Source organism: Leptinotarsa decemlineata, unplaced genomic scaffold (genome assembly GCF_025532065.1).
Source record: "Leptinotarsa decemlineata unplaced genomic scaffold, Ldec_3_MD MMD2_tig00026294_RagTag_RagTag, whole genome shotgun sequence".
Classification (NCBI taxonomy): domain Eukaryota; kingdom Metazoa; phylum Arthropoda; class Insecta; order Coleoptera; family Chrysomelidae; genus Leptinotarsa; species Leptinotarsa decemlineata.
Window position 1 is genome coordinate 613,357 of NW_027412674.1, and position 12,555 is coordinate 625,911.

Sequence of the window (12,555 nt, forward strand, 5' to 3'; positions counted from 1 at the left end):
TTGTCCAAGTAACCTTATTTTGTTGAAAAATATTGAAAAATATCTGTCATTTCAAAGTTTTGGGGTGTGGACCATCGGGGGTAGTCCTGACTTTGTAGCAAAACAACTGACTCCTGCATGAAAGCTCATCGACGGAATTCATTTGTTCAGTCAATTACCAAAATTTGAAAAGTTATCAAAGAAAAACATTTTTCATTTTGTAACTTCGAGGGCCCGTAACTTGGTTACGAAGACTTTTAGGAAAAAAGGTTATATGAAGTACTGGTGATATTTTGACCCCATCTATACATTCCCGAGAGGAAAAGAGGAAGTACAGGGACACCCTGTATACCTACCTAAGAGAAATTTCCCTGTTCCTTGTCTCGTGTTATTCCTAAAATAAAAACCTTTTGAAGTATGATATTCTTTCAATGTATCGTTAAAGTAATCGACAGAAATCGATTATTGCAATTATTTCCTGTCACTAAATTCTATACACTGTACAAAAACACCGATGTACGAATAACATCCATCATTCACCATCGCTGTCAAAAAAAACATCGACATCGAACGCAAAACATCGATGTTTTGAAAACATCAACTGTCGATGGTCTTCCCTAACAAATGTATTTGATTGAACGTTGAATGAATGAGTATATAGGTATTTTCATAATACCTACTTGATATTTCATGATAATTTATTCGACATCAAGTGTTGCCAATATTTTAACATAAAAAGTCCCCCCTTTTTTTAAGCGAAATTTGGTATATTTAGCCATAGGATGTGGAAATGTGTGATTAGGATTAGGCCCACTGAAAAAGATAACCTAGCTCAGCTATCAGCTGATTTTGACATATAGAAAAATTAAAAATGTGGGCTGTGGTAAAATGTTGGAAAAGGCTAATTGAAATAAAATTGTCTCAATGATAGTAGACTCACACTCGTATATTGAAGATACTTGCAGATGATAACCATGGAAAATAATCAAATGATGACTTTTCAAAGTGGTGAAATCTGCACCACTATGTTCCAGAAGTTATTTGAGCAGAAGAAAGCTAGTAGATTTTGTGATGTTAATCTGTTTGTCAACAACAAGATAATAAAAGCTCATCGTAATGTTCTAGCTTGCAGTTCACCCTACTTTGATTCAATACTCAAACATCACAGAGTTGTAAGGGAACAGTTGACAATATCATGTTTAGATAGCGAAATATTCAATATGATTTTGAAGTTCATGTACACAGGAGAGATTACAATACAATATTCCAATGTAGAAGAACTTCTGAAATTAGCTGATCATTTCATTTTAACCAAAGTAATTGAATACTGCATAGAATTCCTAGGAACCAAATTGAATCTAGATAATTGTTTATTTACATATTTTTTGTCACAGCGTTTCAAGTTAAAACATTTAGGAAATATAGTAGAGAATTGGATTTCTAGTCACATAGATGAAATTTGTAAAGGGAAAGAATTTTTAGGGCTAAATTCAATTGAACTGATGGAATTTTTCAGAAATAAGGTGAGTTTGAATGAATTTGATGTATTTTATTATACATTCTTCTCCTCACTTGATTTTTCAGAATTTCATCCTAACAACTAGCAAAGCCCTTAATCTACTTTCCCAGTGGATACTAGTGGATTTGGAACGAAGAGAGAAAAAGTTTGATATGCTCATTAAATGCTTTCCTACTAATAATTTGGAACCCATCGAAGTATTCAAACACTTAGATACTTGTACTCTATACAACAAAAGTGAACTGTGTTTGTATAAATTTTTAGACTACTTGTTGAGAAATAATTGGATGTTGTCTAATTTTAAAACCCGCTATGATGTCTTACAGGCGAGATATGGTCAGGTACGTATCAAAATTCAACTTGATTCCAAAATCTAGATTAATATTTTTTTCTTGAAAATCCACTTCTGCTGCTATCTAATCTGTATAATATATTTGTTGACAGTCATGCATCAAAATTAATATCTGGAGTTTTATTCTGTATAACAACCAATTCATTCTCTTAAAATATGCAATATGTTATAGCATAAGATATGTTTACAATTCAACAATATTTTTTAACATGTTATTTGAATTGACAAAAAAGGGCTTCTGCATTCATAATGATTCACTGATCTCAGCATTTATGATCAAAAGTTGGTATTAGTTCCATGATCTTTATTGGCTTGAGACGGAATTCAAACATCATGCTTGTAGTAGTAAACATCATAGTAAAAATTGTCCCGAGATAAATAAGTATGTCCTGCTTCTAATTTTGTAGTTGAATTACATTACGAAATAAGGTTTGAAGAGAAGTCTGTCTACAGATTGAATAATGACATATTCAGCTGTTTTGAGATCTACTTTCAGATTACTGTTAATTTTTGTGCTAAACCGGAAATCAGGAAGGAACTAGAGAAAGGACAGGGTGCCTAATAGACCTATAACAGCATTGAAGTATCAGAAAAACCAGTTATTAGTTGAAAATAATTTTGTATAGTAACAATCAAAACATTGTGAAGTGACTTGGTTTCAAAACTTTTTATTATTTACTGTGTTTTTTTTTAATTTTTTGTATATTCTAGGAAACCAATGTCGCATGGTGGCAGTGTATACCTTTCAAGGAAAACAATTGTCAAAGTGACATTTTGTAATATTTCTGCTAAATAGTAAATTTAATAATTGAGTTGGTTAAAGTCAAAGTGGTGTAAATCAGTTTGTTATGAAATTTAGCCAAGTAAATATTTGGATTTCTTGTAGTTTAATACACTTTTTGGTACAATCAGCTAAGTCATAGTTCATGTGAAGTAAGTCCCAATCAATATGAGTAATTCAGAATAATGTAATGTGAATGAGCCAAGTATTTTGGCATATTCGGATTGAGATAAATTATTTTTTCCTTGATGCATATATTTTCATTGTGTGATTACCTCACTTTCCCTAATCAAAAAAAGTTGTATTATGGGTACCTACAATAAAAATGATGTCGGTAACTCATATTTTTCGTTTAGTTTTTTGAAACTTACATGTACAAAGTATCATATGTGAGGTGGTGTAAATCATCTTTTAAGGTAAAGTGCTTAGGTCACTGTTCTCAACTAGGATTTTAATTAGAAGGGAATATCAACAGTAAAAAACTGTTTCAGGTAAAGTTATGTAAGCTATCTAAAACTTAATCATTCGTTAATTAAAGAGTTGATTAAGTAAGCTCCCCTATAATGTGGAATGATGCTATCTTATGTAATTAACTCTCAAATTCAAACTATGTCGGTATGAAAAAACTTTTTGCAAAAACCTGATTATTTCAAAACTATGATTTTTGACGTACACTAGTTTGACTTAAACCGGTGCAGTTCAACAAATATCTTCTAAAAGTACTCCAAATAATACTCTTAAGCCAGGTATTTGCTAGACCCTTGGTTATATTTATTTGTTGTAAAGTAGTATAGGATTAATTTGAGCATGCAAGACACATGCGGTCAGCCTGCGGCTTGAACCATCGACTCACACATCGGCCGATTGATTGAGTGAACAAAGCACCCACGTCAAACCGCCCGGATAACCACCGACCTTTCACTTGTATGAAAACGGAATTGTGACTTTTTTTTTTTCGAAAATAGAAATTATCCTAATCTGACGGCAGCTACTTATTTTCTATCTATAACCCTTCTTGAACAGAGGTACGGGTCATGCAATTTCATTGATATTTGAAAGAGTGTTCAGTTTCAGTTATTCTGGTTAACTCTATACTGAATGCCTGGACTCTCAGCAATCTTAGGTAACAATATAGGTAATCAGTCCCTTATTATACGAGGCATGAACCTGCTGTGAGGGTACCAAAATCTGTAGTAAGGAATCAGAGTACTGTGAAGGAATAGAGTACTGTGAAGGACAAAAAACAGTTATCAATGGAATGAGACAGAACTATTGAAGTCTCAGGCACTTAATGCTGTGACAAAGTATGGAATGAATGTTTTCATTGTGGAAAATCTGTAACAAGACCACTAGTGCCAGAAATGGGACAAATACCAGAGCGGGAATTCTTGAATCACTCGTCGTTCACAACATATGTGCAGGCGACGTCACAGCAAATGATTCCTGAGAGTTTGGTAGTCTCGAAACGTTCGCACATCTGTGATTTGATTGTTACCAGCAGAATGAGTGGGCTAAGGATAACATTTGGATCTCTGTTTAAATTATTGTTTCCACGAACGATTGGCACAACTACATATATGCAGAACTGCTAGTTATTCAAGAAAAGGATCTCAGAAAGCCAACACCAGAGCTTGTTAAACCTCAGTTATAGCTGGAATGGATTGTTGCGGACCTGTCACAGTTACCAGTCACTAGACAAGTTGAAAAAAGGTATATTGGGCTTTTTATCTGCGAGAGCATGAAAACTGTAATCCTGAAGATTGCAAGCACCTTGGACGCTGATTCTGAAATTATAATCATTCGTAGTTTACCGAAGAATTAAATTGGAAGTTCAGTTCACCAGCGAGGTAGCCGGATGAGATTAGTCAAATCAGTGAAGGGAATAAGCCATTGACCTAAGGAAGCAGCGGTGAGTTTTTCGGGGGCTGTATAAAATGTTTCATAGGAAATAGATAAAGGAATACCGGCACACTTCAAATTTGACTAGTTGAAGACATTCAAAGTCAATGAGAGAGAGAGAGAGAGAGAGAATATGCTTTATTGTTCGAAAAAACACAATCTTGTTGACAAAGTAAAGGCCTAAAACAATCTCAAATTAAGGTAAAGTAAAATACACACACACACAGAAAGAAGAAATAGGACAATACGTCAACACCCACATTGTACTAAAATGTCTCATACCTAAAACAATATATAAAATCTAGCACATGAGAAACATCTTACAACATACTACAACAAGCTTGAGTTAAAATGTGTCATTATACAATTCTTGAAAACTATAATAGGGTTTATCCAACAGGAGAGCTTTTACTCCCTTTCTGAAATGTTCTACGGAACTTATTTCTTTAATGTGTTTTGGTAAGTGATTGAACGTCTCACCGTCTCCATAAATTACTGAATCTTTAATTAGTTTCAGTGATGGGATCGGGAGTTTAATGTTTGCAATGATTTTGTTATTAAAATTGATGACACTGAAACAAAAAACACTTGGCCGTCAAGCTCCATACCACCATGTATGTATGTATGTGTATCACTTCAACGAAAGTCATTATTTTGTGGAGGAAAATAAGTTTTTTATCGACCTTTTTTGGGTAATTGTTACCTTCCACAATCTGAAAAATATAAAAATTATAATGAAGAACTTTATACAAGTGTAAAAGGGCAAACTTTTTAGTTTACCCCGATAAGTTACTGCTTAAAAATTAAAGTATTTTTCACAAAGAAAAATCTTCTATTTATCAGTAACTTGTCGTATTTAACAATTTTGCCTATCAAAAAAATTATTAAGAAATAATTCAATACTTATCTTTACGTTTCGGAGGCCAAAATCTGCCTCCATCTTCAGAAATGGACAAAAAAATTCTAATATATTGGCAGTTATTCCTTTTTGATTATTTATTTCTTTACTTCTTCAAAGGAGTTCGACAGATGTCAAACTCCTTTGACAACATGACGGAGGCAGATTTTGGCCTCCGAAATGTAAAGATAAGTATTGTATTATTTCTTAACAATTTTTTTGATAGGCAAAATTGTTAAATACGACAAGTTACTGATGAATAGAAGATTTGAAGATTTTTCTTCGTGAAAAATACTTTGATTTTTACGCAGTAACTTATCGGGGTAAATAAACTAAAAAGTTTGCCCTTCTACACTTGCATAAAGTTCTCCATTATAATTTTTATATTTTTCAGATTGTGAAAGGCAACAAATACCCAAAAAAGGTCGATAAAAAATGTGTTTCACATTGTACTCAATTATAGTTTTTGGGTTTAATGTTAGTTTTTAGTTTTTATTTTTCTTAGTTTTTAGTCTTTATTTTTGTAAGTTCAATTTTTTAGGTTTAGTTTTAATACTAATCTTTATCATAAGTATTTATGTACACCTTTGTAATAACATGTTTGTATATTGGGTGCTGCCCGTTATATAAATAAATAAAATAAAAGGTAAAACTGGAAAAGGAGTCCAAATGCAAGCACTTTTTCCAATAACCAGAAATGCAATACTTTTTTCGACGCGCGATGAAGAAAACCGTTTTCTTTCTCCGTGTTAAAATGGATGTTGAATGTGTAAAATAGGATGTTGAAATGTTTCATTGAATATTATTATTATTGAACTTTTGTTTGAAAATTGTTTTTTTTATTCATTTGATATGAAACATTAGTTGGGAGAAATGTTAAATATATTTAGTTTTTGATGTTTATGGTAGACTTGAAAGTTCTTTTTCGTTTTGTATGTATTTGGAGAAGATACCGATTCCATGAATATATGTTCAATCTTAAGGACTCTAAAATGTAGAATGGCAAAGATTAGACATCATATAAATCCAAGGTTATTGAAATTATAAAAGGCTCCAAGCATTGGCTTGGTCTCATGAAAGGCTGGAATGGCTGTACTACCATTATCATTTAATATAGAGCAAAAAATGTTTCAGATATCATCTGATAAGGGTACTGATATGGATGCAAAGCATGATAAAATAATGATTCAAGAAAAAAGTGAATTTGATTCAATCCAAAATAATTTCAATTCAGTAACAGTAAAAGCCAAACTGAAAAACAGAAAACAATTGATCCTCAAAAAGCTAATGTTATTTGGATTAAAACCAAGTTTAAGAATGGCCGCTTTGAAGATGCTTGCTTGCAAGAAACAAAACATATCGCTGTCTGACAACGAGAAAGAAGAGAATGAAGGTAATTGATGGTGATTATATCACGTTTTCTATTTTATAAAATTTGATACAAAAAAAGAGATGTGGGAATCTTCAAAAAAAAAAAATAAGGAAGTAATCAATATAAATAAAAAATGGAGTTGTAGAAAGCCAAAAACTTTCTTCCCCACAACTTAATCTCTCCTAAAAATAGAACCCTTTCAATTGAAAATAAAATTCTCTTGGGATTAAATCAAATAGGTGAATGAATGTCATCACGATGTCATCGATGACATAAGCAGATCAAGCTTAATCTGTGACATTAAAAATCATAATTCATGAATGAATTGTGTGTATTTTCTATAATGTTATCCAATTTGGTACTGAAGAGCCTTAAGGCAAATGTCTTACGGCTAAACATCGATGTATACCAGTGAGGATGACAGTGTTCCATGTAAGTGTAATTTGTTACCATTAATTCAAAGTAGAACTCATGTGAATGATATCTGATTTTATTCCATAACGAATGTTTGGAATACAAACTGAGTAGAGAAAAGTATCTTCTGTAAAATTCAGTGTTCATTTAAGAGTATTTGTTTCGAAATATTTTTTTTCTTTCGTGTAATTCAATGTTTATATGAGAGTAGGTTTTTCAGGAGGACTTTCTTGCAGTTTGTGTCTGAAAGTTACTTCTTTGCATGATCTACACATCCATGTATAGAGTTACTTATTTTCAAATTGATTACTTCCTTTTTTTTGGAAGATTCCCACATCTCTTTTTTTGTATCAAGATGGAGTAGTAGAAAGCCAAAAACTTTCTTCCCCACAAATTAATCACTCTTAAAAATATAACCCCTTCAATTCAAAATAAAATTTGATTCGTTCAGCCTCTATACTCTATGTCCCAGATAAAAAGTGTCAACATGGAAAAATCGGAAACCGTGAGAGATACAACTTTGGTTAAATTTAAAAGAAGTCGTTTATCTAGAGCTTATTAAAGTGACTTTTTAAAATTTGACCTGATAAAACTTGTGTGTTGTGTTCAATCTGAGGCAAATCAAATCATTCCCTCAACATGTTTCAGATATTAACTAACAACGGCCTAATCAAAGCTTCCGCCAGTTTTTCAGATGAATTCTATGTTCTTCAATGACCCCGATATTACTTTTATGAATGATATTGGAATTGATAGCAGCAAGATCTGAAATTGTAAAAAAATTCTAAGGGGCCATCGTCAACAAAATCTAGAAACAGAATACGAAAGAAATGAAATATAAACAACATCTGTATATTTTTTTGGGGTTTTAGTTTATAATACAATACAATAATACACAGTCCTTCTCAAAACCAAACATGCTTCTAGGTACAAGTCGCTTTGCATTTATAAACACTGGTGGAATTATTTTTTTGTTTTTTCTGAGGATACTGATGGTAATTGTTTTCTTACCAAATAATTATTTGACCAAAGGCATTGACGTAAAGTAATTCTACTCGTGACGTTGTTAGTCTAAAGCAAGCAGTTGCAAATATTGAATTATCCCAAAGTTCTTTAGTATTCACATATTGAGCCTTCCTAACCCCTAAATTATATATGAGAGGCCTATAAGAACATATTCTTCTATGATATCCGTGTAACACCAATTTCTTTCCTTGCTATAATTATATATTCTTTTTCATACAATTTGTTCAACAATCTCCTGTTATATGTAATCTTCAACAAGTTTCCACAGTATTTTTATTTTTTGCAATATTTTTGACCCCAGGAAAGGTGATAATATTCTTTTTTAGCCTTTCTACATTGGTCGCGGAGAATAAGCCATCCAGTAAGATTTTTCATCTTTACCAGTAAAGTGATATATAGAGCTATATGCAAGATTTTCGTCAATTTCTTGGAGATTTCGAATTGGGGTGAAAGTCACCAGGTTCAAGTCAATGCCACAAAAACCCAGGCATCGGTTTTCTCCAAGATGGTAAATGTCTGCGAACCGGATATAATAATGTCAGGTCAGACAATTCCGCTTTCTGCTTCGATAAGTTTGTTGGGGATTATAATGGAAACCAATATATCTTGGCACAATCATGTCGCTGGAATTGCAAAAACTGCTTCTCCAAAGCTTGGAACACTGTTCCGAACCAGAATACTGTACACACCTCAGCAACTTTTGATGCTTCATAAAACTCAGATCAGACCTTCTTTGGAGTATTCTTCTCATGTATGGAGCTTCGCCCCCTAAGAATGCCCTGAAGCTGTTGGATTCTATCCAGTAAAGAGCCATTTGTTTGATTGGAGACACGAACATCACTTGCAACCTTTACAGTCTGGAACACCAAAGAAAGATTGGAGATTTGTACCCCTTCAATAGATACTTTCACAGGAACGTTCAAGTGACTTGGCACATTTGAAATACACGACGGATTGTGGCTGCTCATCGTTTTGAGGTTCAACTCAGTACACCTCGAGCTTCACTGTTTAAAAACTCTTTCATTTGGAGAACTGCGTTTTTGTGAAATAAACTTCCTGAGAACGTTTTTCCAAATGAATTTAATCTCCAGCGATTCAAATCCAACGTGAATTTCTACTTTCGTACAGGTACCGCTCTTAAAGCGACCTAAGAATTTTCCTGTAGTGCTTGTGTTTTGCCCTTGAAAAAATATCAACATCTAGATCAGTTCCGAATCAGTATTGTGTATTGTGACTTTGGCTCTGACTCTCTTCATATTGCCATATCCCAAATTCTGCAAGCATCCGTCCTCTACTCATTGGTTACAATGTAAAACAATATATTCATTATTGTAGAACACTTTGTATATTTGAAACAAACTCACCTATAAAAAACAAGTTTATTCGATCTAAAAAAATAATATACTACGTTAGAACTCGCGCGATGAAAGGCACCCTCACGGAGCTCCTCAAATGTGTAAGAAATCCTCGATATTTAATATCAAGTCACGAAGAGCTGTAAAAAGTCAGCTAGAAGTGAGAGTAGCAGTATGAGTGATTTTACATAGAATGTGCATAATATGAGCCGAAGTGAGAAAAACGCTCATAACGCGAATGAGGGTTAACTAATCTCGATTAGTTCCAGAGATATTTAAAAAGAACCGAAATTCGCTAATTTCATTTTAATTTTCTTCAGGTGTTATTCAAAAAGATATTAAAAAGCTCATTGTCACTTTGGAGGCTCTACAAGGTGGTTTTTATTAACTCGCTTCTATTAGCTTCACCTGTATGTATGTATGTTTGTAACTCTCGAACTCGGGATCTGTATTTGACAGAATTATCGACATTATTGCTTGATCTATTCGCGGGCAGATGGCGCTGTACGTAACCTCCTTGATATATCGACATTATTGGTTGATCTATTCGCGAGCAGATGGCGCTATACGTAACCTCCTTGATATAATTCGAACTCGCTTTACATGTATTTCTTCATTTGAAAAAAGTATTTTTTTTATTAACACGCGCGCCTGCTGCCTTATTTGTAACCCTCCTTTGCGCGCCAGCTGCCTTCCTTGGGATTGGTAGCTGATTTTCAGGTTCCTTCTCCGGAATCGGAAAATATCAATGGTCATTTTTCTGAACAACATACGGCTGATTGTTCCCAAAGTTTAGATAAAATAAATATAGTTTAAAAAGACTAAAAAACATCCTTTTATAGCACACGAAACTAAAAAATGAAAAATATATATAGTTTAAAAAACTAAAAAAACACGCTTTTAAAGAACATCGAAATAAAAAGTTGAAAATATTTTTTTAATAAGCTTGAAACAATAACGAACGAAAAATACAAGTATTATTGTGAAAAAAGCGTGGGCGCTTTGTGCCATATTTTTTGTATATAAAGCTTTTTTAGCTTTTTTCACAATAATACTAGTATTTTTCGTTCGTTATTGTTTTAAGCTTATTTAAAAAAATATTTTCAACTTTTTAGTTCGATGTTCTTTAAAAGAGCGTTTTTTTAGTTTTCTAAACTATATTATTTCAGATTTTCAATCTGACATTTCTTCTCCGAGTAACCATTACCACATTAAAAAATCTTATGAGCTAGAAAAAAGTATCAGACAGTATAAGTTAGCATTTTTAGCAATAACTTAGTTTTAAAACGTTATTTAAATAAGCTCTAAAATGGGTATCTTTCTCATAATTAAACCAACTTTGTGTCTCTTATCTAGATTTTCTTGCCGGCTCTCCTTTTCTTGAACACATTGCATAGTGGTAATATATTTTGATTATAATGATATTTCAAAATTTTAATATCTATTGAAATTGTTTTGTTTCAGTTGAAGATCCTGATGAAAAAGTTGGTATTAAATGTCCTATATGCTTCACTACGATAAATGACAGTTTACTTCTTGAACAGCACCTTGCATTAAGTCATGCAAAAGATGTTACATATAAGTGTGGACTATGTTCTTTCGTTTGTCAGTATCACGGAGATTACCTAAATCATATGAAGACCCACTTCTCTGGACCCCCTTTCAAGTGTGACTATTGTGAGTATTATTAAAACTGTGTTCGTAAACAAATTAATTTCAATAATTATAACAATTTTTGGATGAAATGGGTCTAAGTCTTTTGCAATAATATCTTTATTATTTGACTTTTACTTTTAGCGAAAACTTTCATTTTGATACTCTGACTCGTTACTTGGTGAAAATTGAATACATTATTAACGATAATAATTACAAATCTTCACAATATAGACTTTATTTCCAATAAGCATTTCACTACAACCGTAATAGTGTAACTATGAATAATAAACATTTTTCGCGGATGATTTGAAAATATTTTATTTTTTCCAGTATTTCTTTAGAGGATCTTCCAAGTTACAATAATAAATAATTAATGAGAAATTTTTTACTAAAAAAAAAATACCTTTGCTGTAAATCAAAACTTTGGGACCCAAGCTTTCCCAACCAATGGTGAATCAGTGTTCAAAGTTTTTGCGAAAAATGTGTTTTGCCCACATCAATATATATATTATGTTGTGTAGCGTTCCTGTATATGATATCTGTTTCAATTCAATTACGAATAAGAGAACAAAATTCGGGCTGGCAAGTCATTATCGTTTGGTCTACTATTGTGCAAGACTTCTTCAGTTGAATATTAATTGACTTTGGGGACAAGTTAGTATCTCGAAGTCTCATCAACGGCAAGTCAGTCAACAAACATAATACTGAAAATGTCTGCCGCAGCAACAGATGAAACTACTGCCTCGTTGTTGCTGAGACTTCGAGATAATGCAGTCAGCGCATATACAACTGAAGATATCTGCCGCAAGAGCAAATGAAACTTTTGGTACTTTGAATTTCTATTAGTGTTTGGTTTACAAATTGAATAAGAAAATGATTTCCAGTGATTCAACAGTCATAATCAAAAATATTTGTTTCGATAGATTTTTTTCTGTATCTGAAAGAAATATTTGTGCCAGATCCACACATCTTTTCAAAGAGTTTTTATTGGTATATTAAATTTTTAAAGATGAGTAGATCATGAATAGAAGTTTCTTTGGGGTACAAGCTGTTCCATTCTCTTAAACTCATTTATTTTGTTTCACACTGTATGTATTTATATTGACACGGGTACCTTCGAGTATCGTTCACGAAACGAGGGACTCAATGCCTCTCTGTCAGTGTCTAAAAATCTGCCTGCGCAACTATATAGCTCAACTCACTAGGGTATGTCGTGAAAGTACCATGCAGTGATATTTCTAATTTATAAAGTATCAGTAACCTTATTATATACAGTCTGCTAATATTGAAAATCACCACCTATT

The 12,555-nt window shown here is 32.7% G+C and overlaps 1 protein-coding gene across 3 annotated transcripts in view; it reads left to right on the forward strand.

Moving 5' to 3' along the window:
* Positions 1–634: 634 nt before the first annotated feature.
* Positions 635–12,555, forward strand: part of LOC111510765 (uncharacterized) — a 29,732-nt gene continuing 17,811 nt past the window's right edge. The window contains exons 1-4 of one of the 3 annotated variants that reach the window (XM_074180122.1): positions 635–1,502; positions 1,564–1,839; positions 6,563–6,821; positions 11,060–11,272. In XM_074180122.1, coding sequence (XP_074036223.1) covers positions 945–1,502; positions 1,564–1,839; positions 6,563–6,821; positions 11,060–11,272 — 1,306 coding nt within the window. In that variant the 5' untranslated portion in view covers positions 635–944. The remainder of the gene's footprint in view (positions 1,503–1,563; positions 1,840–6,562; positions 6,822–11,059; positions 11,273–12,555) is intronic. The other 2 variants (XM_074180123.1, XM_074180121.1) reach the window with 2 other exon arrangements.